Here is a 26,579-nt window from a genome sequence, read left to right on the forward strand (position 1 = left end):
TTTAGCTTAACATATAAACAAGAAGCTGTTAAGATTAGCCTCATTGCACATGAATTTCAGAAGGCTGCCAAGGAAAAAAATTCAAGACCGTCTAACCTTGGACCCGGTCCTAAGCTTGCCGATGGAAGAAAGGCATCAGGATCTGGCCAGACCCATTGATGAGGGACCCAGTCCATACAGTTTCACATCAACCACATATAGGCTTGGGAACCCATACGCAACAAAAATATATTTCTAAATATATTATGTGACAATATATTCATTGTGTATTCATATATTGTGAATTGTACATAGTAACATATGTTGATATATTCTATAATAATATATATTTATATGTAAGCAATATTTAAATATATGAAATAGGATATATGACAATACATGAAAATTTTGCAATTATTGCCATTTTAATTGAATAAATACATTGTTATACTATTTTATATATTATTATATATACTGAAAAATGTCCTACAGTAAATGAGATTATATATTGAAAAAGGCATTGCAAATATATTTACATTTACTCCATTTACCAGACACCCCTATGCAGAGCGACTTACAGTCAGTAGTTACAGGGACAGTCCCCCCCTAGAGACACTCAGGGTTAAGTGTCCTGCTCAGGGACACAATGGTAGTAAGTGGGATTTGAACCTGGGTTTTCTGGTTCGTAGGCGAGTGTGTTACCCACTAGGCCACTACCACCGTCAAAATATATGTGGATATTGCAATAGAAATTGTAGTATATAACAACATACGTTTGTAGGGAAACATAAGAGTCAGTAACAGCCTGGCCTGGCCTGAGTCTCCATTCTAGCTCTCCAGCTGATCCAGACTGCAGCAGCATGGCTTGTTATTAACCTTCCCAAGTTCGCCCACACCATTCCTTCGCTCTGCTACCACCACTGGCTTGACGATTCAAGGCAGGCCTACAAAGCCAAAAGCGGACCAGGACCCTGCTGGATCTTATTGCACCCCTCACAGAATCCTCCGGCTACAAGCCGGTTGGTGAGGTGAAGTGAAGGGTACCTTTAAATGGTGACTGAAGATCAACCTCTGGCAACACCATTATTCTGATATATGAATAAAATATGATGCCGTGTGTAACCTGAGTCCAAGAGTCTCAGAATGTTATCACTTAAACAGACTTTACAGTCGTCCCGAGTTAAGGGGATATTCCAAATACTGTCAAAAAAAAATGAAAATGTACATTTATGTTGTTATTTAGAGAGTGTCATGTGACCAGCCACTGTGGAATCAGAGAAGAACAGTTGCATCATATAAGAGGAACGTAAGCCTCACAAAAACGCACCGCCTTTATGAATCCTTTATTTGTTCTTTATGTAAATTCCCCGGCCCTCCACCTTCACCACCTGCAGCAGTTTAGCAGCAGCGGCACCTCGCTGACCCGAACTACCTTCTACACGGCTTCCACCTGGCAGTCGAACCCATTCACGTTACCCTGCTCCCACATGAAAGTAACGATGTAGAAACACACACAGACCCACACACACACACTAATGGCTCATCTGTAGGCTATTTACGTCTGCAGAGGGGACGTACCACACACCATTTGTTTCGGAGTGACCCATCGCGAGCGTGATTCAGGCCTAATCGCAGGCCGGGCCGGGGAGAGAGGTGAGGGGGCGCGGCAGGGTTGGAGGGCAAAACTCTCACAGATGGACGTGGCGCTGCTTCGGCGGGGCCTAATCACGCAAGCGCTGGGCCGGTGGTGGATGTGGTTCTCATTAGCCAGAGCCGGCCGCTGCCCCGCGCCGGGGATTGGGAGCGCCAGGCCCAGCTGCCTGCCGCCGTCCCTGGGCAGCCGTTTCCCGCGCTTCCCCCTGGGCTGGATGTCCGGGACGCGTCCCTGGCTCCCAGCTGCCCGCGTAATGGCCGTTGTAAACCTGCCCATTATCAGAGGACTAATTTCGCCGATGCGGCGTGACAGGTATTTAGGAGCGAGAGGGATCGCGTGGCCGTCTGAAACGGCTCTTTGTGCCACGCCGCTGAGAGGGACAATTAGCCGGCTGTGCTGAGCGAGACCCCCGAACTGTCACCAGATGTGTGTTTGGGTGCACACTGTTGGCCTGTCAAGCGTCCACACAAATGAGAAGGATCAGGCGGCTTCCTGCCAGCCTCGCGCCCTCTCCGCTTGGAATCAGGTCTGCCGGCGACGGGTTAAACATCTGTTTATTTACCGCGGAACGCGCACGATCAACAGCTGGGAGCTGTAAATGATTCACCGGTGTGGCGGTACGCGGACACGTTGTCGAATGTCCCCACCATTTCTGCTGATTTATACCAGATATGACTGTACGAGTATACAGACACGATAGGAAACTGTAAGTCTATGATGCCACGAATGTCCTTATTCTGTTGATTTTGTTGGTATTGCTTCATGCTGTGAACCTTTCATTTCTAAATGAGAGCTTTTAATTGTGATTTAAGGGGTTTCATTGATTTCTGCTGGACTTATACCATATATGTATTTACAGTATATGGACTGCAAATAAACCAACAATGTGATCAGTCTAAATGAAAACTATAGTCTATGATGTCATGAATGTCCTTTTTCTGTCAATTTGTTGGTATAGAATTCCACTGTGAACCTTTCATTTCTAAGTGGGAGCTTTTAATTGTGATTTAAGGGGTTTCATTGATTTCTGCTGGACTTATACCATATATGTATTTACAGTATATGGACGGCAAATAAACCAACAATGTGATCAGTCTAAATTAAAACTATAGTCTATGATGTCATGAATGTCCTTTTTCTGTCAATTCATTGGTATTGCATCCCACTGTGAACCTTTCATTTCTAAATGAGAGCTTTTAATTGTGATTTAAGGGGTTTCATTGATTTCTGCTGGACTTATACCATATATGTATATACAGTATATGGACTGCAAATAAACCAACAATGTGATCAGTCTAAATGAAAACTATAGTCTATGATGTCATGAATGTCCTTTTTCTGTCAATTTGTTGGTATAGAATTCCACTGTGAACCTTTCATTTCTAAGTGGGAGCTTTTAATTGTGATTTAAGGGGTTTCATTGGGTTTCAAATCTGCCCAAACGTACATCGAATTTACCATGTCTGCTTCTTGAGTTGGTTTCAGATGGGAAAAAAAGGCTGTTTTTCCTTTCCCTCTCCCCTCTTCCAGTCATGCTCCTCACTCTGACGCTCTTGCTCTGGAACTGGATTCAGTGTAGGTGGTCTGATCCCCGTCACTGGTGTCTATGAGCCCTGATATTGACTCACCTCTCATGCATCGATAAGCAGAAAAAAGTACCAACCCCAGCTATTTATACTCCACCAGAGGAGGCATTTCCTACTGTAATTTTATTTCACTGTCTTGTGGTCTCCACAAGCTGCGTTAAAACAGAAGGACGGCTGAATGCATGGTACACATATATAAGGCATCTCATTTTAATTAACACCTCAAATAATATCAATAATCTTGTAATTCAGAATTAATGGACTTCCAAAGAATTCCATCCCGGAATGTAATGGGCTCCAGATGTCAGCGGCAGACCATCTTGTGAGGTGATGACGCTCAGCTCTCACGACAAGCGTGCCTAGCTTCGGGCACCAATCGGTCTGAAGTCGCCTGGATCCGTTTGGGAACGTTCCTGCTTTTCGAACGGTAAAGGATGCGTCATCTAAACAGTCAGACAAAAAGCGCGGCGGCGTGAGGCGGTTCCCATGGTTCACAATAAAAAGTGGAAGTCCGACAGGAGCTCCTGTAAATATTTGAAGTGACAGACTCATATTTGCTGTGTGAGGTAAACATAAGTGGCACCTTTGTGCAAATCGACCTATTTTGCCTGATGGACAATTGCATTGTTGTCGTGGAACAGAACATTTTCCTCTTGGCAGTGCAGGCGGATAAGATAATGGATTATGAAAGTCGTTCATGTTGCCTTGGGAGAGACTTTTTCAGTGAATAGAGTCAGGATAGATCCGAAGCTCCTGGTTGCTGGAGAAACTGTGTAAATTATAAAGCCATGATGTTTATAAAATCTAAAACAGCATCGCTTCTGTCGCTCCAAGGACTCGGGCCCACTGGGCGATCTACTGTGCCTCCAACTGTTCAGTTCAGGCTGGTTCTGATGGAAAGGCATGTATCAGAGTTTGATGCGAATGGGTGAGGGCGCCCATGAAGATCCATCACCAAAAGCTTCCTCAGTGTGTCTTGATCTCACAAGCTGGTGGATAATTTTGATGCAAGTTCAAAGCTGAGCTGAGCTGAGCTGGTATTGCCTTCCATATGAACGCACACTGCAACCCATCTTGAAGAATAGTTTAATAGTCATACACTGCAGCACAGCACACGGTGCACACTGTGAAATTTGTCCTCTGCATTTAACCCATCACCCTAAGTGAGCAGTGGGCAGCGATGACAGGCGCCCGGGGAGCAGTGTGTGGGGACCTCAGTGGCACCTCACTGCCTTAACTAAACTTGGCCTCAGAGATGTCCGTCAATCGAACGTCTGTGGGACGTGCTGGGATAAAAAATCTGCAACTTTTGCGTTGATTCCAGACCTAGAAGGTCTGTGTGTGTGTGTGTGTGTGTGTGTGTGTGTGTGTGTGTGTGTGTGTGTGTGAGTAAGCGTGACTGGTGTATGAATGTGTAATGAGCGTGAGCGTGTGTGCCGATCTCAGGTGAACCAGACCCCGGTGGCATCTGTCAGCCCCTCTCCATTCCCCCGGGTGACTCAGCCACAGCTCTCGGCACAGGAAGTGTGTGTGTGTGTGTGTGTGTGTGTGTGTTTGTTTGTTTACAGAGTGACACGCGAGCCGTGTTTACAGCGCCGGCGCGGCCGCACCGCAGGACGCCCAGACGCAGATGTTTGTTTTCTGAAGCTCTGCTCCGGTGTTGTTCGCCGTGTTTGTTTATTGGCTAATTTATGTTGTGCAGTCGACTCATCTAGTGCTGCAGTGATGCGTAACTTTCATACATTTTTATGAAATAAGCTTCTCTACATTTCAACACATCCATTATTGTATTGCTGTTCGTATCCCTGTATTAATATTAATAAAGAAAAGTATTATCAATATTATTCGTGCAACTGAATGTATGCTGGTACACACACCTACTGCCAGAGCACAGCCCTTGAATGTGCGTCTGTGTGTGTGTGTGTGTGTGTTGGGGCGACTGGGGTCACACTGGGGTCCAGGTAATTTGCTGCAGATGAAACTCTACACTGGCCCCAGACCCTGAATGACAAATCTCTTCAAAGCAGCAGGAAATCTATTAGCACCCTGAGGGGTTGGGGTTCCACCCACACACACACACACACAACACAACACAACGGTGCTGCTATAACACTAATTGCACGTATTACATTATACGTTTTTTTTTTTTTTTTAATGGACAGAATGACTGATGGAGGCACCGGAAAGAAGGACACTGGGAGGTGTGGAGTTGGGAGAAGCGCCACCGCGGTGGCTTCACTGGGGAGAAGGTGGCATGCTGACAGGTTTACGGCTGCGATGTGGTCACGTTTTACTGGGAGAGAGAGTGGCAGAAGGACAGGTTATTGTTTTATTGGTGCTCCGAAGCACATGTTCCGAGTTAGACGCAAGAGTGTAAGCATAAAAAAAAAATACAAAAATATGGGTGGCTGTGTGTGTCAGCCATTACTGGAAAAGTGTGTGTGCGAGAGAGAAAATGTGTGTGTGTGTGTGTCACCCTGTGATTAATTAAGGGTCCCATGTTTTTGCAGTTGCCTACATGTTGCCTCATCAGTGAAAGATTGCGGCGTCTGAAATGTTTTCCCGAGACGCGTGGTGGACATGGTGGGGCTCCCACCTCCACACGGATCACTGGAGACCAGCATCAGCTTGATGACTGCAGACCAGTGACTCACCGGAGGGCCCGTTCTCAGGGGCAAAGAGGAAATCACGGTGGTCAATGCCGCTTCAGAGAGACGGCCAGTATCTGCTGGATCGGCCGATGGCATCAGCGCGGTCTTCGCTTTTCCTGAAACACAGCGAAACGCAGCTGCGGTGGAATTCCTCGACTCTTCACTCGTGAAATCGTGCATCTGCCACCGCTGGCGGCAGTGAACAATGTGCAGGATGACAGGCCGCGGACGCCTTCGTGGCGCTGCTGGGTGGGCGGCATTGTGGGTTGTACGAGCAGCTTCTCGCCCACCAGCGCATCGCAAGATCCAAATGCAATCTGAACGTGTTTTATTTTGTGCAGCGGTAGTAGGTCTGCATTGTCCCTCAACATACATGGAGATAAAAGCATCAGGAGATTTTTATTTAGTTGGGTACATTTTTGTCTGTGTGTGTGTGTGGGTGGGTGGCTGGGTGGGTGTACGCAGCTCTGTTGGTGACACTAATAGTTATAATAAAGCACACAAACAGTAATGCCACTCCCTCGAGGGACACTCGGAGAATGGGTTCATTTGTTTCTCTTCAAAGGAAACAGAGCATCTCTTAAACCCTCAGTTATGTACAGGCCCAACACACACACACACACACACACACACACACAGCAACATGACAGCATTAAGTCCCCAGCTTAAAACTATTCATTTGGACGAAGAAAGTGAAACGAAAAATAAAGAAAACATCTGTTCTGTTTGCTGCTGACCTCTGTGCACCCATCACCGCTCAACACCCCGCCGCTCGCGTTTCACAGCAAGGTGCAGGTCACATGACTCAGCGCCCGCACCACTGGCCATGCAGAATGTCCCGCTGACAGGTTTGCTGTTAAGTAAGTGATAGTCGGGGAGTGGATAATCCATTACACGTTTCATTTCTGCGCGCTGCGATTTATTTCATTCGGCTCACGTATTCTTTCCCGTGGAAGATTTATGGACAAATTGAATCATCACTTCAAACCTTCTTACATGTCTCCTTCGTGCTGACTTAGCGTGGTGAAAGCAAACTTCACTGCTGTACCCACTTCACCACCCATTGAGTTCGAGAGTAGCTACTTCACTACCACTGAGGTCACTGAAGTTACCAGGACCAACTTCACATCCTACTGAAGTCACCATAGCCCACTTCACAACCCACTGAGGTCACCAGCACCCACTTCAGCACCCACTTCATAACACACTGAGGTCACCAGCACCCACTTCAGCACCCACTTCACAACCCACTGCGGTCACCAGCACCCACTTCACAACCCACTGAAGTTACCAGCACCAACTTCACATCCTACTGAAGTCACCATAGCCCACTTCACAACCCACTGTGGTCACCAGCACCCACTTCAGCACCCACTTCACAACCCACTGAGGTCACCAGCACCCACTTCAGCACCCACTTCACAACCCACTGAGGTCACCAGCACCCACTTCAGCACCCACTTCACAACCCACTGAGGTCACCAGCACCCACTTCAGCACCCACTTCACAACCCACTGAGGTCACCAGCACCCACTTCAGCACCCACTTCACAACCCACTGTGGTCACCAGCACCCACTTCACAACCCACTGAGTTCACTAGCACCCACTTCACAACCCACTGAGTTCACCAGCACCAACTTCACAACCCACTGAGTTCACCAGCACCAACTTCACAACCCAATAAGGTCACCAGCACCCACTTCACAACCCACTGAGTTCACCATCACCCACTTCACAACCCACTGAGGTCACCAGCACCCACTTCAGCACCCACTTCACAACCCACTGAGGTCACCAGCACCCACTTCAGCACCCACTTCACAACCCACTGCGGTCACCAGCACCCACTTCACAACCCACTGAGTTCACCAGCACCCACTTCACAACCCACTGAGTTCACCAGCACCAACTTCACAACCCACTGAGTTCACCAGGACCAACTTCACAACCCAATAAGGTCACCAGCACCCACTTCACAACCCACCAGCACCTACTTCACAGCCCATTGAGTTCAACATTAGCTACTTCACAACCTACTGAGTTAACTAGCACAACTTCACAGCCCATTGAGTTCACCAGCACCCACTTCACAACCCACTGAGTTCACCAGCACCACTTCACAGCCCATTGAGTTCACCAGCACCAACTTCACTACCCACTGAAGTTACCAGCACCAACTTCACATCCTACTGAGGTCACCATAGCCCACTTCACAACCCACTGAGGTCACCAGCACCCACTTCAGCACCCACTTCACAACCCACTGAGGTCACCAGCACCCACTTCAGCACCCACTTTACAACCCACTGTGGTCACCAGCACCCACTTCACAACCCATTGAGTTCACCAGCACCAACTTCACAACCCACTGAGTTCACCAGCGCACACTTCACAACCCACTGAGTTCACCAGCACCCACTTCACAACCCAATGAGGTCACCAGCACCCACTTCACAGCCCTCTGAGTTTACCAGCACCCACTTCACAACCCACCAGCACCTACTTCACAACCCATTGAGTTCAACGTTAGCTACTTCACAACCCACTGAGTTCACCAGCACCCACTTCACTACCCACTGAGTTCACCAGCACCCACTTCACTACTTACTGAGTCCACAAGTTAAACTTAAAACTAATATAAGATGCGGAGCTCGCCAGTCCTTTACAAGTACCCAAGGAGCTCATCATCATCGTCATCATCATCCTCCTCCTCTAATGCAGCCGCCCTGGGTGCGGAACAAACCCGGTCCAGTCCTCCATGAGACAGGGGCGGGGTCTGCGTGTGCGCTGTCGGGGGCGCGCCGGGTTTAAGAGCGCGCAGCTGGGTTCCTGTAAGCGGACTGTCTCTCCACCCCGAGCCGAGCCTCCAGTCCCGCGTCCTGCGCGTCCCGCACAGCATCATGTGGATTTACCAGCTCCTCATCTGCGCGTCGCTGCTGCTCTGCTCAGGTGAGGTGACAACACGCTGCCGTGGTTCGGAGAAAGTTCGTTTCCGCGCAGCGCTGAGCCGACGTTGAGGGTCCCCGTCCGGAGCCGCAGAGCTGCGTGCGCGTCCCCGCGTCGGTTGCGCAACAGCCCCCAACTTTTTTCTTTTTTATCTGTTGTTTTCTCTCTCGGTGGCTCCGAAACATCTGGACGCGCCTCCGTCCGCGTTACTGGTCGGATCGAACGTCCCCGCTGCGTAAATGCGCGCACCGCAGCTGTCAGGGGCCTGACCAGCCAGTCTTCAAATTCTGTTATTATGGAAAAAAAATGGACAAAGAATACATGTATTACTAATAAAAATCACATTCCACTGCACTGTACAATTTAGTGTAAATGGTGCATCAGTTTAAAGTCGTGTATTCTAGTCTGTACTATGCTATGGTGGTGTGTGACAAAGAATATATAGTAAAACATAGTTAAAAAAATCCTATTCCGCTGTACTGCACACTTTTGTGCATCATTTTAAAGTCATTTAATCTAGTCTGTACTATGCAAGGGTGGTGTGTGACAAAGAATACATGTATTAGTAATATTAAATAGTTTGAATAAATCACATTCCACTGTACTGTATGCTTTAGTGTGAATGACGCATCAGTTTAAAGTCATGTATTGTAGTCTGTACTATGCTAGGGCGGTGTGTGGCACGGTGGCGATGTCCCCCCCCTCCCACCGCCTCCAGCGTGAGTCACCAGCCAGAGACAGATCATTCCGCATCCCGTTTCCCGTCCTCATGTCTCCCCCTGCTCTCCGAGGGACATTTTACACTCCTGACTGCTTAATGAAGGATGCCATGTTGCGTGTCGTCCCTTTTAGATGCCAAGCGAAACCCGCTGCAGGACTACCAGAAGAGTGACGGCGTTCGCTTGGTCGGCCCGGCTGAGGCGTGCCAGTCTAAGACCAGGAGGCTGAGCTTGGGCAAGTGTGCCCGCCGCTGCCACGGCAACTGGAAGCTGCCATGCAGGTAACGTCTGTCGGAACGCCAGGGCTCCGGTGGGAGGTGAACCGGCCCTGAACTTCTGCCAAGATCAGCAGTTTTGACAGTCTTCCCCTCTTCCTAATGAGCTGATAAACTGGCGTCGCCCACGCGTCACCCACTTCCACTTATCTCTGGCGAAAATGCTGAGGACTGCAGTCCTGACTGGTGTGGCGCACCACAGTGACGGCCAGAAGGTTTTTAACCTCGACCCCACCATCAGAAGGAGCTTAATAAATCCTTGTTACGTTACTACAAACACAAATAGTAAAGGGCTTCGTGCGAAATAAATGTAATGACTTAAAGAAAAATCTTTGGCAGTGCTTGTGCCCTCCCACCGTCAGGCTATAGTTACTTTATCATTATGGTTATTTAGCTCCAGTGGGATAATGAAAAAAGTGAAACATTATGAAAGAAGATTGTCGTTTGTCGTTGATTCACCATCATAAGAAGGTTAAATGTCGTAACGTACAAATCTGGTGATGTGCCAATTTCGTCACTATCTGTGAGTTACCTTTCCAAAATGTGTAATTATTAAAAACAACAGACAGAATCCCTGGCTGTATCTGTAGTGCAGATGGCTGCTTCTCTTGTCAGCACATTCGCTTTGGGACGATGACATCATGTTATAAGTGCTCTAATGGAACATGAATATGGATTTTATAAATAAACAGATCGCAGGTCTGGTCCTCTCCGTATTTGATCTGTCCCTCCGCTCTTTCGTGCCTCCAGAGCTTTCGGCTACGACCACAAGAACCGGAGGTGCCACCTGCTCGCCGCCGACAGCGTCACTCCAGGCGTCCGCGTCGAGAGCGACTTCAACTTCGATCTGTATGAGAAGAAAGGTGAACCGCCCGGGCGCAGAGCCTCCCCTCGATTTCTGATCATCCGTACGGCGTACTAGCGCGAAGGACAGGGCTGTGGGCACCTCTTTTGTCAGATTACTGAGGATTATGGAAGCCATTTATGACCTCAGCATGATTTCGGAATGATTTTGGTGACGTTTGGCTTCGTGTATATAATGTGGGTTTGACAGATTACTTACTGTAAAACAGCACATTGGTCAGAATACAACATGACACATAAGAGACCAAAGAAAACAGATATTTTGCAATGAGCCACGTCTCCATTTCATTGCTATTAATGAAGTACACATTCACATAATGTGTTTTTTCTTTGAAAATGATTTGAAGTGTTGTTGACCTTTTCCACGTGATCTGTCATTTAACCTTAACCTTTCGCGCGCTGAAGTATTTATGTCATTTCTGGTGCAATAACCCCGCGTCTCCCCATGTCTGTAGACTACGTGAGGGAATGCATCGTCGGCACTGGCCAGAGCTACAAAGGACGCCGGTCCCTTACTCAGAGCGGAGTTGAGTGCCAGCGGTGGGCCTTGCTCATCCCACACGATCACGAGTGAGTCGACCTCTGACCCTTCTCACTGTGCATCAGGATGTGCTTTTTTTCCTACATTCGTGCTCCTCTTTACTGAAAAAAACCATCATTTTCAGTCCTATTCCTACTATGTAAAGAACTCGGTCTGAGCAAAAGTTGCCAGTTATCCCTTTTCCACTGCGCTGTGGAAAGCGGTGCTGTGCTTTTCCGACAAAAAATAAATAAATAAATTGGTGCCAATGGCCAAAAACAGGCGCCAATCTGGTACTTAACTTTGCTGGTCTAGTAGCGAGTAGTGGGCGGAGTGATTGTAGATTTAAAAGAGAAATTAAAGCCCTTAAAGGCTATATGGACATCCACAGCGTTTCAACAATAATTTTAAAAGTGAACTAGGAGAAAGTGCATGAAGGAAAAACCTAAAGTCTCAAACAAACGACCAATTTGTCAATTAGCTAAAAAAAAAAATGAAGGAAGATAAGAGGGACAAAAAAGAGGGGCTAATGTAACAGTGGCAGCGGTGGAATGTGTGAAAGATTTCTATTATGATGGAATTATTTCTGTTTGGTGGGCGTGACCTGTGACGTACTGTCATGCGGTTCGCGCTAGCGTAAATGCGGACTGGTCCTCAGTTGGCTCCCGGGTCATCAGCAATGACAATGGGGCAGTGGTGGCCTAGTCTGGTGCAGTGGTGGCCTAGCGGTTAAGGAAGCGGCCCCGTAATCTGAAGGTTGCCAGTTCTTATCCCGATCCTCCAAGGTGCCACTGAGGTGCCACCGAGCGAAGCGCCGTCCCCACACACTGCTCCCCGGGCGCCTGTCATGGCTGCTCACTGCTCACTCAGGGTGATGGGTTAAATGCAGAGGACACATTTCCCTGTGTGCACCGTGTGCTGTGCTGCTGTGTATCACATGACAATCACTTCACTTGAGTCATGAAAGCACACACCGGGGGCGCCCCGATGGCGCTGGCAGGCCATGTCCACTAAGCCTCTGGTGGTGGGAGGGAGAGGAACTCATTAGACGAGTTGGTCCTCAGTGTTCAGGATTTATGTCGTTATTAATATGATTTTCTTCAAAGGGTCCGAACGTTTCTCCCTCTTCCTCTCGGCGCGTCTCCAAATCTCCTCCGTTTTGATCCGTTTCACGTTTTTCTGAAAAGCTTCACTTCGGGATGGTGATGCATTGACCTCCACAACATCATAATTGATCTTTCTATTTGAAAGGATTATTAATTATGCAGCGGTACCTCCCACCATCCCGCCTGCGCCTGTGTAAATAGAACTGTGTTAAACCAGACCGCTTTTTCATCCTCGACTATCCTGTAATATTCAGCCAGCTCCTGACCGCAAGATCAACGGCTCTCATGCACTCGCCATTTTACAGAGCGCAGAGCATGGCGGCTCACGTGGGCCCGGCTCATGGTCACGAATGTTTTTCCTCTTTTTTGATGTTGCTGGACACTTAATTGTGAAACACTGCAGCGCAGCACGCGATGACACAATGAGCTGTGTCCTCTGTATTTAGCCAGTGTTAAGGGCACGGTACCAGTGTGCGGGGACGGTACCTTGATCAGTGGCACCTCAGTGGCACCTTGGCGGATCGGGAATCGAACCGGCAACCTTCTGACTACGGGGCCGCTTCCCTCCAGCAGTTTGTGTCTTTAAATATCCTTGGCAAATTCTCCCATTGCCTTCGGTGTAAATTTCTGTGGGGGAAATCAACGGATTTCTGTCTTTTGTTGCCTTAATTTCTTAAGGCAGCGTAATGCTGTGGTGTTTCATTTCAGCGTATTGACTGGGTTCCAGTTTGGAAGAGTAGCAAGGAATAGGGAGGACTGGGTCATCTCAAGAACTGGGTAGCTGAGGGCTACTTGGGTTGCCAGATGCAAATGAAAAAAACAAGAAAAAACACGAAAAAAACATGCATGGATGGACCTGGAGAGCAAAGGCTGTAGCCCTCTTCCTCTGGGGCCTAATATCCAGATTTAATATTCTGAATTTTTTTTAATGTATCGCCTGTTCTCAGATGTCAGCATTGTAATAAAAATTCAGAGAAGGACTTGCTTTGGCAACGACAGCCAAACTGACGAGGCGGCTAACAACGTCTCGCTCTGTCCCCCTCAAAGCTTCCTGCCGAAGAAGAACAAGAAGAAAGACCTCCGGGAAAACCTCTGCCGGAATCCAGACAACGCCACCACTGGACCCTGGTGCTTCACCGTTGACCCGGTCGTGCGGCTGCAAGGCTGCGGCGTCCCACAGTGCTCCGAGGGTGAGAGTTAAAGCAGAGGCATCGTTTACGTGTGACAGTGAAAGTGAAGAAGGTCTCAAGGGGAGAGGACCATAAGTGACAATCTTTTGATCTGCTCTTATTATTAAATGAAAAAAAAAAAACAAGCTGAGGTTTTTCTGACCCCTCAACCCTGCCAGAGGTTGACCAAATGGCCCCTTGATTTACAGTTTACAGTTACGGCATTTACCAGACGCCCTTATCCAGAGCGAATTACAGTCAGTAGTTACAGGGACAGTCCCCCCCTGGAGACACTCAGGTTAAAGTGTCCTGCTCAGGGACACAATGGTAGTAAGTGGGATTTGAACCTGGGTCTTCTGGTTCATAGGCTCCCATTCATTTGTAAATGGATGACCCATTTAATGTGTCCCTCCCTATCCCCCCATCACCTGTGTGGCCTGGAACATTTGCATTTTTACCGTCTGATGCCAGTATGGGTGACAACATTTACATTTACATTTACAGCATTTACCAGACGCCCTTATCCAGAGCAACTTAGAATCAGTAGTTACAGGGACAGTCCCCCCCTGGAGCAACTGAAGGTTAAGTGTCTTGCTCAGGGACACAATGGTAGTAAGTTGGATTTGAACCTGGGTCTTCTGGTTCATAGGCTCCCATTCATTTGTAAATGGATGACCCATTTAATGTGTCCCTCCCCATCCCCCCATCACCTGTGTGGCCTGGAACATTTGCATTTTTACCGTCTGATGCCAGTATGGGTGACAACATTTACATTTACATTTACAGCATTTACCAGACGCCCTTATCCAGAGCAACTTAGAATCAGTAGTTACAGGGACAGTCCCCCCTGGAGCAACTGAAGGTTAAGTGTCTTGCTCAGGGACACAATGGTAGTAAGTGGGATTTGAACCTGGGTCTTCTGGTTCATAGGCGAGTGTCTTACCCACTAGGCTACCACCACCTACCACCTAACAACACGGCCTTGAAAACACAATTTAGCCCTGGATTGGGAGAAAAGGGCAGGAGGTCCAGAGCGTGTCGCGCAGCGAGGACAGCGTGGGAACCGGGGATGAGTCTGAGGGGACGACAGCGAACAGGCGGAGGATCTGTGGCGAAATACGACCGGGAGGGTTCGTTAATAAATTAGTCTCCCATAATCGGAAACAGTCATGCGCAGGGACGTAAACCGGAGCTTTCATGAGAGCGGCGAACTTATAAACATCTGTTTCCAATAGCCGCCGCCGTTGCTCGGCGCGGGGCCTAACGGCGTTTCAGAAGGTGACCCCGGCGGTCTGAGGACTTGTTGGAACAGTGGTACATTATGACAGCGCGCTTGTTGCTGTTGTCTTTTTTGAAGTGAACCTCTTAGCGTAGCATGTCATAACAGGGAACCTGACCGCGGCTGAGGTCCGTAAACGCGGCCATCGCCGAAGCCATTCCTCTAATGACTAACTGATGTGACTAAGCCGTAGTCATGAACCGAGGGGACGTGGAGGAGCTCCTCTCCCGTGGTCCTGGAATTAACCGGCCAAGTGGAGAAAAAATCGAGCCGGTCTGGGATGGAAATGAAAAAAGGTCGGGTACATGCGGCTGATCGTGGGCATGTAGGTGTTCTGGCCCTTTAAAATGATTTTTAGACGATTAGATTATTTGCAATCTGTGTTCATCCGGAGCCTCACTTCAGGCTCGCACTTACTGCACATGCCGTATTGCACACACGTGTGGAGTGTGGCTGAGTGTGTGGTGTTTTGAGGAAAGTTGGACTGTACGTAAGGGGTCTTTATCTGTGTGTGTGTGTTTAATTTCTCCCCACAGTGGAGTGCGTGAGTTGCAATGGCGAAAGCTACAGGGGACCCATGGACCACACCGAGAGCGGCCGAGAGTGCCAGCGCTGGGACCTGGACGAGCCGCACCGGCACACCTTCCACCCCAAGTGGTGAGACCCTAAAAAAAAATGCAAAAAAATCTGCACCGCTGATTGGTCTGGGCTTGTTCTAAAGCATGCTGTTTACACTCAATTCAGAAGATCATGGACTACATTACTAACCCATTTAAAACCAGTCTGGACATTTTCAACATCTGCATAAAATTATTGTAGCGGCCCTTCTGAAGGACAGATATGGCAAAAAAGGACCAGAGATGCAATTATGCTCCTGCAAACCAGAACCCGGCCCTTCAGCACAAGAAACAGGAAGATCCAAAAATGACACGAATGTGCCTGAATGCTTCCTTGTTGGATCCCTTGGAATTCCGCAACGCTGCATCGGAGGGCTCGCTGGAGAGTAAATCTCCTCTTCCCTCAGCCCACAGGAGGGAGAGCCGTAAGAACCGGCTGCGGTCATCAACATGGTCCCAGTTCTCTGACTGTTTACTCTAGCTGGTCACGGGTTCACACTTCACGGCTCCCCAGGCGTAGCGGGATCGCGCCATGTCCCCGATTATGGCCAAGGGACCATCATACATCACGGCCCGTGTTTGCAGACGAGCTTTTTGGAACTGGAGCGTGGGCTTGTTTTGGTGCCCAGGCTGGGAAAAATGTATATCCGAAACGGGCAGCAGCGGGAAAAGGGAAAGCATTGCCAGTATTAGTATTTCTTTTTTTTTTTTTTCTGTTATCAGTGAGTGTTTATTGAACAGTCAGTCATTGGGGCGTTGCCATGCATACCACAATGCATGATGGGAGTGTTTGTGGCTGCCGAAGGAGGATTCTGTGCCTATTTTCCATACTTTTACAAAGTCTTCCTCCATGCAGTAAGCCTATAACCTGTAAAGACAATTTGCCGACAAGAAAAAATTTGTGGTTTATTGTAGATTTTTGTATTTGTGCACCAGGAACTACTGATTAGTGTTCTTTTCTACGTGTTGCGGTGTGAAGTGAGCAGAAATACACGTGCGCAGTCCATCGTATATAATACATAACTCTGAGGAACATATCATGATAATGTGTGCGTTAGATCCACATTAAGAGGAATATGCATGTATACGTGTAGAAGTCATCTACGGGTCATTGAAAAGCGTCCCCATTCTTTACTTCCTGTATCTGGCAAGGCACTCACTGGTCTGACTCACTCTTGCCCGGGTTCCGGGAGTGTCGAGAATTTATTTTTCTTCTGTACTATTTAAAATATTTAGGTCAAACATGTGAAGCCTGAGGCTGCTAACTGTAACATCATGCAATTAGCATGCTTAGCGTAGCTTATCAACTCTAAGTCAATATATACAAATCATTAAACACTAAATATGAAGCCTTTCTGATTAAAATAGGGGAGATTTTTTCTAAAGTGCTACAAGATGCTTGAGGTTCATATGACGTGTCTCCGCTGCTTCCCTCAGGTTCCCGGGTCAAGGCCTGAAGGACAACTTCTGCAGAAACCCCAACGGGCGCCACCGGCCGTGGTGCTACACCACTGACCCCAGCGTGCCCTGGGAGTACTGCAGCATCAAGGAGTGCGGTGAGCCGACCACTGAATCAAAAGAGCCGCCCGGCCGATCATCAGTCAGTGCAGTTGCAGGCCGAGCTGCGGCCCTGAAATTTTGGGGGCTTCAGAAGGAAACGCTTGAGCCCTCAGCAAATTTACAGCTTCCTCTTCCTGTGCCTGACCTCTGCTCCGGAGTGCCAGTCCTCGGCGTGGAATGTAATTTGTTGTGGAGAGTGATGAATTTATTTTCGTTGCCCAGCCCGGGCGGCCGGGGGTTTGGACTGGGCCGGCGAAGACAAAACAGGCGTGTGGATTCCTTTCACCTCTGACCTCGGCCCGAGTCGCCAGTGCCAGTCGCCGCTGTTCTTCACGCTGTTCCGCCTTCAACCGACCTGTCCATATTTATTTATGAGACTTGATCCACGTATCTGTTGTGATGAAAGTCAGCTGTTCCAAATTTTAAAATATGAGTAAAGTGTAGTGATTGTCACATGTGATACACAGCAGCACAGCACACGGTGCACACAGTGAAATTTGTCCTTTGCATTTAACCCTTCACCCTGAGTGAGCATGACAGGCACCCGGGGAGCAGTGTGTGGGGACGGTGCTTTGCTCAGTGGCACCTCAGCGGATCGGGATTCGAACCGGCAACCTGCTGATTACGGGGCCGCTTCCTTAACCGCTAGGCCACCACTGGACCATATGAAGCATTTTAGTGATGTCGGTCTCTTGTCGGTGTTGCGGGATGATTCCGCACCGGGCTCCCAGGTGAACCCGGAGCCGACCCCTCTCGCCGTATCAGGTTCCAGCCGCCGCCTCCCCGTGAAAGCCGATCGGCAGATCTGTGCGGGCGTTTACGAGATGCCGCCCCGTCCATTTGGAGCGTGCGGCGCGGTCCTAACGATCCGATACTCTCCGCTGAAACCAAGCGGCGGAATTTACGGCCCCGTTCCTGAAACCTAGTTGGGTTATTTTCGGCCGGAATCAAAGGGAAGGCCGGCGGACAAAGAGCCCCATTGTTTTCCTGGCCAGTGCGTCTCGGTTGTCATAATGAGGGCGCAGCTATTTATACGGCGCTGGGCGAGTGCTGCAGAGCGCGGTGGAGACGGACATGACCTGCAGGCCTGGTGATCTCGGCCGGTCAGGATCCAAACCGTATATGATAGTATAGTATATTCTCAACATTTAGTTCAAAACCTCGTTAATGGGTTTAAGATAATGGACTTTTTCATTTTTAAATTGATCTCTCCGTCCGGCAGAATCAGTCCACGCCGCCTCTGACACGACAACAAGTTGCTACCACGGCCGTGGCGAGGGGTACCGCGGGACAGTGGGTGTGACCCCGGGGGGCGTGATCTGTCAGCGCTGGGACTCCCAGTTCCCCCATCAGCATTCCTTCACCCCACAGAACTACCGCTGCAAGTGAGGATCACGCACACACACACGCACACACACACACACACACACACGCACACACGCACACAGGTCTCATCTGAAAAATCGACGGTGAGCAGTGACGTTTGCCTTTGATTTTCAGAGACTTGCGGGAGAACTACTGCAGAAACCCGGACGGCCGCGACCTCCCATGGTGCTTCACCACGGACCCTAATGTTCCGGTCGCGTCCTGCACAAACATCCCTCGCTGCGGGGCGGAGACGACGGATCCTGAGGGTGAGACTTGCTCCAAAATGCCGTGTAAAAAAAAAAAAAAAGATCTCCTGGCGGAACCAAAGCGAGTCTGTTGTCTGACGTGATATGTTCTCCCCTCCCGTGAGGTTTTTAATGGATCGTGCCTGAGACCTTGAGGAGGACCTTGAGCATCGTGCTGTTGAGATGTAGAGTCTTTACCACCTTTCACTTCTTTCATTTCACTTTTTATTGAACTTTTGCAGCCTCCTCTCTCAGCATGAAAAATGAGTTTATGTACGTGGAAAACGTTTGTAGCTCGTCCAGAACGCACTCATATTTCCGTTTGAAGTGTTGCACTCCTTTGCATATCTGCATTGCCCGGCTTTTCATCATGCTTTGTAAAATTCCTCCGCTCCAGAAATAGCTGCGTCGTATGAGAACATAAAGACACGTTCCCGTCCGTCCCTCGTAACTGGGTTTTCTTGGCGCGGCTGCTCTGCGGTCCCCGAAGTAGAAAAGCTCGGTAACCGCTAATGGTGGACGCTTTCAAACATGCCTCAGTGTGGGAATGAGTCCTCAGCCCACAGACGTCAACATCAGACCGACTGTGGGCCAGAACCTGTCAGCAGCTCAGCATAGGTCACAAAGTTGGTTATTGATCTGCGCATGAATCATAATTATAATCTTAATATGTTTTCGGCCCACTGATCTTTGGCCAAGTGCATTCTGTAAGAACAGAGCGACATTCGTGCGTTCAGGTCCACCTAGTGGCGCTAGTTGGGCGGTGCCGGGGTGTGCCACTGACCTGCAGCGTTTCACCATGACAACCGCTTCACTTTCCTTTTTTTTTTTTTTTTTTATAACAGTTGCTTTTTTCTCCGTCAGAGTGCTACGAGGGCGCGGGAGACAGGTACCGAGGAAACGTGTCCAAGACCAGGTCCGGCATCCCGTGCGCCACGTGGAGAGGACACAGCGAGAGGTGAGGAACCCGAGCCTGTCCCCTGCTCGTATATTCATCAGCCGTGCCGCGGATATCGGTCTCCATGGGAACTGACGTCCCCAGACTTTGTTCCGCAAGGACAAGTTTCCCATGATGCCTCTTTGGAACGCTGGTTTTAGAAGTGAAAAAAAGGCTTTAAATCCTCTCTTTGGAAGCTTTCAAGGACAGAAAGATGCTGCGCAGGCAGGAGAGGACAGAGGCGACTGAAGTCCTGCCAAAAGCACTCCGCATCCTCCACTTATCACTTTCTACGTCTACTTTCTTTCTACGCCATCACATAATGCGCCTTCAAAAGCAGACGAAGTATGTATTTTGATAGTTAAACTATCAAAAAACTTCTACAAAAGGTGAAGTGATGTGACACCTGTTCCTCCGAACGAGGTTCCCTTAAAACGGCTCTCCTTTCCCAAAGAACTCCCCCTGGTTTATGAACGTGCAGAAGGTCAAAGGTCATGGTGCAGCGAGAGGAAAGCCAGAGGAGCTGTGTCCGTCACAGAGACACATTCGTCTTCCCTGAGAAAATAAGAGCGGCGCAGGCTCGCTCGCTTTGGGGTGAAGGGCCCGAGTGCTGCTCTCGACATGACTCAGTTCCCCAAGAATTACACAGGGCACTAACCCAGCTGGACAGCCATGCTTTTGGCCCGTGACCTCTGGCCTCGGGATGTCCCGCTCGCCCCCTTGGCCGATCACATCAAAGTGTGACAGTTTCCTTTTTTTGGCCGTCGCCCAGCGTGCTGGCGTTGTTGGGGCAGAGGTCGGTGCGGGGAAGCTCAGTTTTCTCCATGAAACGGTCATCGCTGCAGAATGTCTGGTTTTCAACCAGACGCTCCCTTCAGATCTTCCCTCTTTTATCACGCGAAGGCGTTTCCGTTCGGCGGAATGCGTTGTCGTGTGACGGCGAGCTTGCTGGGTGTGGGAGTGACGTGTAGGTGAGTAACGTCCCCCCTGTGTCCTCCCTCGCATCCATGCTGGCTCTGCCCTGGCCTGGTGGGAAAGTCTCGGCCCGTGACCTCCACAAGCCGCCCCAGAATGTGATCCTTCCCCCCACAGTGTCCTCCTACCTCTTAAACCTCACTGAACCCAACTCATGTGGACACGGGTCCATTTTGGACCACATAAAAATGCTCATTTGTACGTAAAATGCCGAAAGCACGGAGTCCTTTAAAACCGTAATGGCTTTCGCTGTGAAGGATGTAGTCTGGGCAAACAGGCCAAATGGAGACTGGATTAATAGAACAAACTGAATAGTGCGGCTTTACTGTGGTATTAATCTGCTTGTACTGTATTACTATTTATTAAATTACTATTATGTTTTTTATGGAATTGTAAAGTATTGCAGAGGCCAGTTCTGGAACGTTTAAAACTACATAAACGGCTCACTGATTTGCAGGGATAACAATGGTTTTCTGTTAAACTCACCATCATTACTACAGTGAGTCATGGTAAAAACCAAATTTGATTAAAGTCGGTCAGCTCCTGAGTCACTGTGGTCATATGAAAATGTATGGAAATTGTGGCAAAAATTTCACAACATCAAAACAAATTAGATATCGAAAATTAGACTCTCGCTTGTGAGACTTTTAATTTGGCTTTTTAAAATTTTTCAGTTTTGCTGCTAGATTTACAGTTACGCCGCCCCATTTACTCAACCTCTAATTTTTAACTTCTTGTTTTTGCTTGATATTAGAAAACAAACTCTAATTCAAAATTTCTGATTCCAATAAAAATGTCATAATTAAATGAGGGTGGTAGTAGTGGTTAAGACACCATTGTGTCCCTGAGCAAGACACTTAACCCTGAATGTCTTCAGGGGGACTGTCGCTCTGGATAACGGTATCTTACAAAATGCCATAAATGCAAATGAATCAGACTATGTGGCGCAGTGGCTTGCCTGGCGGGTAAGGAAACCCATAATCGAAAGGTTTCCGGTTCGAGTCCCGAACTGTCAAGGTGCCACTGAGGTGCCCGTGAGCAAGGTACCGTCCCCACACACTGCTCCCCGGGCACCTGTCATGGCTGCCCACTGCTCACCAAGGGTGACGGTTAAATACAGAGGACACATTTCACCGTGTGCTGTGCTTGCTGTGCTTCACAATGACAATCACTTCACTTCACTCAGTATGTGTGAGTTTCTATTCATTTGCACGTTCTGAGCTTCATCTAGTGGTGCTTCCAGATATGTCCCTGAATACCAACGTCCCTTCACAACTTAAATAATTAAGTTTTCATTTATTTACTTACACCTATTTTTATTCACGTTGATACTGCACGTGTACAGGTATGTGTAATGTTGTCATGTTTGTCGTGTTCCAAGTAAGAACCTGGGCGTGGCGGAGTTGTCCATCGACTCCGAGAGGACCTACTGCCGAAACCCAGACGGGGACAAGCACGGGCCCTGGTGCTACACCAACGACTCCCTCACCCCCTGGGACTACTGCATGATAAAGCCATGTGAGTGACAACAGTGTCAACGCCAATGCAGGAGATCTTCAGCACATGCTCCATGGTTTAATTAAGGACCATCGAACCATAAACCTAGGCTTAATCCATGACCGGAAAGCTGATTAAACCTAGTCCTAGACTAAAAGCGAATTTCACTGAAGTTCTCTATTCTCTAAATTGTTTTAAGTCTAGTTCTAGAAAGAAACCATAACCAGGAAATGGAAGCTGCTGATGTTGGTCAAATGTGGATTAGATGTGCATAGAAGACAGAAGTGATTTCGAGCAGATTAGATAGGTTAGAATGGGGATCTGGTCTAAACAAAAACGGTCCCTTGCGGATTCTGAGGTCCACCATCGGTTATTAAAAGTGGTTCGTTTTACATGATGAGATTATCAGAAGCAAACCATGACGAAATTGCGGCGGAGACGGTTGAAAGCCAGGCAGTAGACTGCAGCTCCATTGTGGATTATGGGACTGGAGCTTTTCACGTCTCAGATTGTGTTCTGTCCAGCTGCTGGAGGTGAGGGGTAGAACCGCAGGTGGCTCTAGACGACGACAGCCTCTTTACCTCTGGCTGGGTGAGAGAGGGCGCGGCTGGGGCCGGTCTGGAGTGTAGATCAGCGGAGGGCAGAAAGGACTTAACCCGTCCCACATGCGGCTGCCGCCGCCGGGCCGGACACCGCCTCCCGCTTCCCACTTATCGGCCCATCTTAATGTGAAACTAAACAAAGGCGGTTCTCCGCCTGGAACTCATTACGGTTATTGGACGGTTAGCTCATGTGTTTTGTTAGGGTTTTTTTTTTTTTGTTTTTTTCCACCGCACACAGATATTTGTTCCCATAATTTTGGCTTCTCGTTAGTCTGAAGATCTCCGCTTTTCCCCTCTGGTTCCAGGTGAAACGTCAAGGAACAACCTGCCACAAAACGGTGAGTTAAACGCGTAAGTGTTGGACGCGATACGAGCGCCGAGGGTCCCGTCTGCTCCCGCGGCGCAGATGTAGATTTCAGCCCATAAGAGTCATATTTCACCGTGTCGCCGTAGCTGACCCTCCGCGGCCGTCCTGCTTCGTTCATAAAACGGTCCGCATCGTGGGAGGGAGCCCCGTCCCCATCACCGAGGGCAGCTGGATGGTCAGCATCCAGAAGGGGTGAGTGTGTGTGTGTGTGTGTGTGTGTGTGTGTGTGAGTGCGCTTCTCCTGTCGGTGAAAGCCAACACCGATGTGTCCGTCTCGCCCCCTCCAGGAACCTCCACTGGTGCGGCGGGTCTCTGGTCCGTGAAGAGTGGGTGCTGACGGACCGCCAGTGTTTCTCCTCCTGGTAATTCGCAGCATCTGGCGTGATGTCATGTCTGCAGCTTGTCAGTAGCCGGCCAGACAGGTCAGGCCGGGCGTGTCCCCTCCCCAGGGCTCCTAAGCCCGAGCTGTGAATTAGTGCATGCAGGTAGAGCTTGTCCTCGGACGTGAAGACGCGCGTTTCCCATGCTCTTTAATTAATTGCCCGGTGGAGTCGTCTGGCTTTAAATGTGGCGATGTACTGTGACGCGGCCAACAAAAACCATCCTGCTTCTCCGCTCAGCGTTCCCGACTTGTCGGAATACAAGGTGTGGCTGGGAACGGCCCACCTCAACCAGTCACAACAGGGACGCTTCCAGAGGCAGGAGGTGCAGATAGCCCACATCATCTGCGGCCCGGAAGGTTCCGGCCTGGCACTGCTGCGTCTGTCGGAGTGAGCATCGCATCGATCGTTTTAATCAATGTCGTGTCGGAGGCCTGTTCCTCATGTCTCTCTCTCTCTCTCGTCCACCCAAGACCAGCCCTCCCATCTGAACACATCCGGAACATTCAGCTGCCCGTCGCTGGCTGTGGCATCCCAGAGGGCACCATGTGTGCCATGTATGGATGGGGTGAGACCAAAGGTGATGCTTCCTCAGTATTTTTTTTTTTTTTTTTTAGATCGAAGTTGCCAGATTGGGACGATTTATGTTTTTTTTTTTCTTTCTCTCATTCAGTCCGTGTTGTGTATATAATTACAGATTACATCAGGTCCAGTAGACCTTCATTTAACTGCCAAATGTTTTGTGGTGTGTGACTCTGCCACTCTCTGTCCCCAGGCACCGGTCACGAGGGAACCCTGAAGATGGTGCGGCTGCCCGTCGTCAGTAACGAGAAGTGTCGCGAGAACCACCGCGGCAACCTGCAGATAACCAGTTCCAGACTCTGCGCCGGGGGTCGGAAGGACGAGGGTGTGTGTGAGGTGAGAGGTGGTGAACTCCATTAACCAGGGTGACTCTGAACTAGGACTCCAGCATGTTCTGGGACTCCTTCTTTCTTTAGTTCTTTCTTAATTGCAATGCATTTCGTGATTTTTTGTTAGGTGATAAAACAGGCAGATTGAGTAGGAAAATGACTGAGAGCCGTAGACATCAAAGCTGTTTCCTTCCATGCAGAAAGACTATGGCGGCCCGCTGGTGTGTCAGGAGCGGGAGAGTAAAGTCATCGTTGGGGTGAGTGTCCATGGCAGAGGCTGTGCCCGCCATAACCGGCCAGGCATCTTCGTGAACGTGGCCTTCTACACGGAGTGGATCCACAAGGTCTACAAACACTATCCAAACCTGAACTATTGAAGAGGGGGTCGCGCCAACCGGCCCTCGTCTCTCACATCAGAACGCAACTAGTACTCCCTGCATTATACGCGACGAAGCCGAGAGCGACGTGGACGCAACTGCCTGTGGGTGGACAACATGGAACAGCTCTGCCGTGGATCCTTAGCACCAAAGGCCCATGATGTAATACGCCTGGGCTGTTTTTGACCTTTGGGTTCAGACGCCAGCAGGGGACGGTGTGTGTGTGGTGGTGCCAGCGGTAATCATGATTTATGTGGGTGAATTATGTCCAGTGTGCTTTCTAATGGTGCATTTCCATCGGATGGCATTGCTTTGCACTTTCAGGACATAGTGTTGAAGCCGATCCATGCAGGCCAAGTGAGGGTGCAGGTATTCCGGTTCGCCACTCGATCAGCCAATAATAAATGTGATGAGGATGCATTGATAGTTAGAACATTTGGCTTATGATTTACCGTGAACATCAGCATTACTTTCATTAATATGCATATCTAAAAGTGGGTATATTCCTGTTCTGTGTTACATAAGGAACTACCACTAGAGAGAGCTCTAGAATTGAAACTTTATGGTACAATTTAAGATGAAAGACAATATTACATTATTACCATTTTGGCACTAAAATTCAATGGTTTACCTTTTAATAATAGTACCATAATGAAAATGTTTTTAGACGAAACACAAATAGATAAAAATATATTGGGGCATCACTTTCAATCTCATTAATCCTCCATTAAAATTATATATTTTTATTTGCTCCATTGGAAATGCAATCATATCACACACAATCATAAAGCATCCCGGAGACTGGTTCCTGAAACTACTTGAATTGCTCTGCTCTGGATTTGGGATGGGAGCTTCGGTGTGCTCCTACTGAAAGAGCTGTTTTGTTGTTATTGTTGTTTTCTCTCCATTGTTAACTTACAGCTTGTTATAAAGACTGCTTATAACCTGTCATATGAATATTTTAAGCACCACTGTGGCCAGCACAGCAAATGTACTTCAGCATTAGGAGCATCTCCTGTAGGTCTTATAGACCTCTGCTGCAGCAGCACCCATACCGGCCTCTTTTACCCAGAAGGCCACTGGACTGGGATGTGGACCAGACATATGAGGGGGCGGAGTCATCCGTTCAGAACAAACAGGCCAGTATGGAGGCGGTGTGGACATTCTCCTGTTGTCTATTTTTTTTATATTATATTACACCTTCATTAATAAATGTATGATGTAGCCAACTTCTGTTACATCCTTAAGTGACCTTTTCGGTATTTCCAGTGGGTGATATCTGCAGAGCAGAGTATGTGGGTGTAGACGGACCTGGGGTCCTTACGTTTTTTTTTGGTGTTTTTGTTCGTTTACTGGACGGTGGTGGACTCCGGCGCTGGAACTCCTCCAGCAGCAGCAGCAGCAGCAGCAACAAGGCGATCAGTTTTAAATGCTGCTGCTTTGATGAATACGGCAGCTAGGCGGGGCATTCTGCAGACTCTACAGGTTTTCAGGAACCATCGAGAGTGTATGTGTGTGTGTTTGAAACCGGCGTATTACCACTACCATCACGATCTTGTAAATACATTCCATGCCAAAGAAACATTACTGTGGGGAGTAATAATTACTAAAAAATTGTGTGTGTACACAAGCCACACACTGAATGTACTATTGGCTGCTATGTAAACTGAACGTTGTAAATATTTTGCCTGTGAGTATTCTTTTGTATTTTGTGCACATATTTATAGTGTAGGTAAATCCCATAATCATCACTGTGCAACATGTCACCGTACCGTCGGTGACTGTGCTACTTATGTAACTTATAGTTTTTGTTTTACATCATCTTCTGTATATCCCATTAAAAAAATAAAACCTTTTTTTTTCTCTGTGTAATGATTGTGTTGTTTTTGGATGCGGGGTCGAGTGGTCGCATTATTCCACATGAATAAGACTAAATCATTTAAATAAATCAGAATAAATCATTTAAAAAAATGTCCCACCTTTAATGTGACCT

At 48.4% G+C, this 26,579-nt stretch overlaps 1 protein-coding gene across 1 annotated transcript; it reads left to right on the plus strand.

Moving 5' to 3' along the window:
- Window positions 1-7,777: 7,777 nt before the first annotated feature.
- Window positions 7,778-26,416, plus strand: hgfb (hepatocyte growth factor b). Its single transcript, XM_028958241.1, has 18 exons — window positions 7,778-8,821; window positions 9,671-9,818; window positions 10,563-10,675; window positions 11,132-11,246; window positions 13,350-13,492; window positions 15,287-15,407; window positions 16,805-16,923; window positions 18,150-18,312; window positions 18,428-18,561; window positions 19,405-19,498; window positions 21,834-21,970; window positions 22,857-22,889; window positions 23,005-23,110; window positions 23,206-23,280; window positions 23,539-23,688; window positions 23,772-23,878; window positions 24,074-24,216; window positions 24,410-26,416. Exons 1-18 carry the CDS (start codon window positions 8,773-8,775, stop codon window positions 24,584-24,586), a joined length of 2,127 nt encoding a protein of 708 aa, XP_028814074.1. The 5' UTR covers window positions 7,778-8,772; the 3' UTR covers window positions 24,587-26,416.
- The last annotated feature ends 163 nt before the right edge of the window (window positions 26,417-26,579 follow it).

Source organism: Denticeps clupeoides, chromosome 17 (genome assembly GCF_900700375.1).
Source record: "Denticeps clupeoides chromosome 17, fDenClu1.1, whole genome shotgun sequence".
Taxonomy (NCBI): domain Eukaryota; kingdom Metazoa; phylum Chordata; class Actinopteri; order Clupeiformes; family Denticipitidae; genus Denticeps; species Denticeps clupeoides.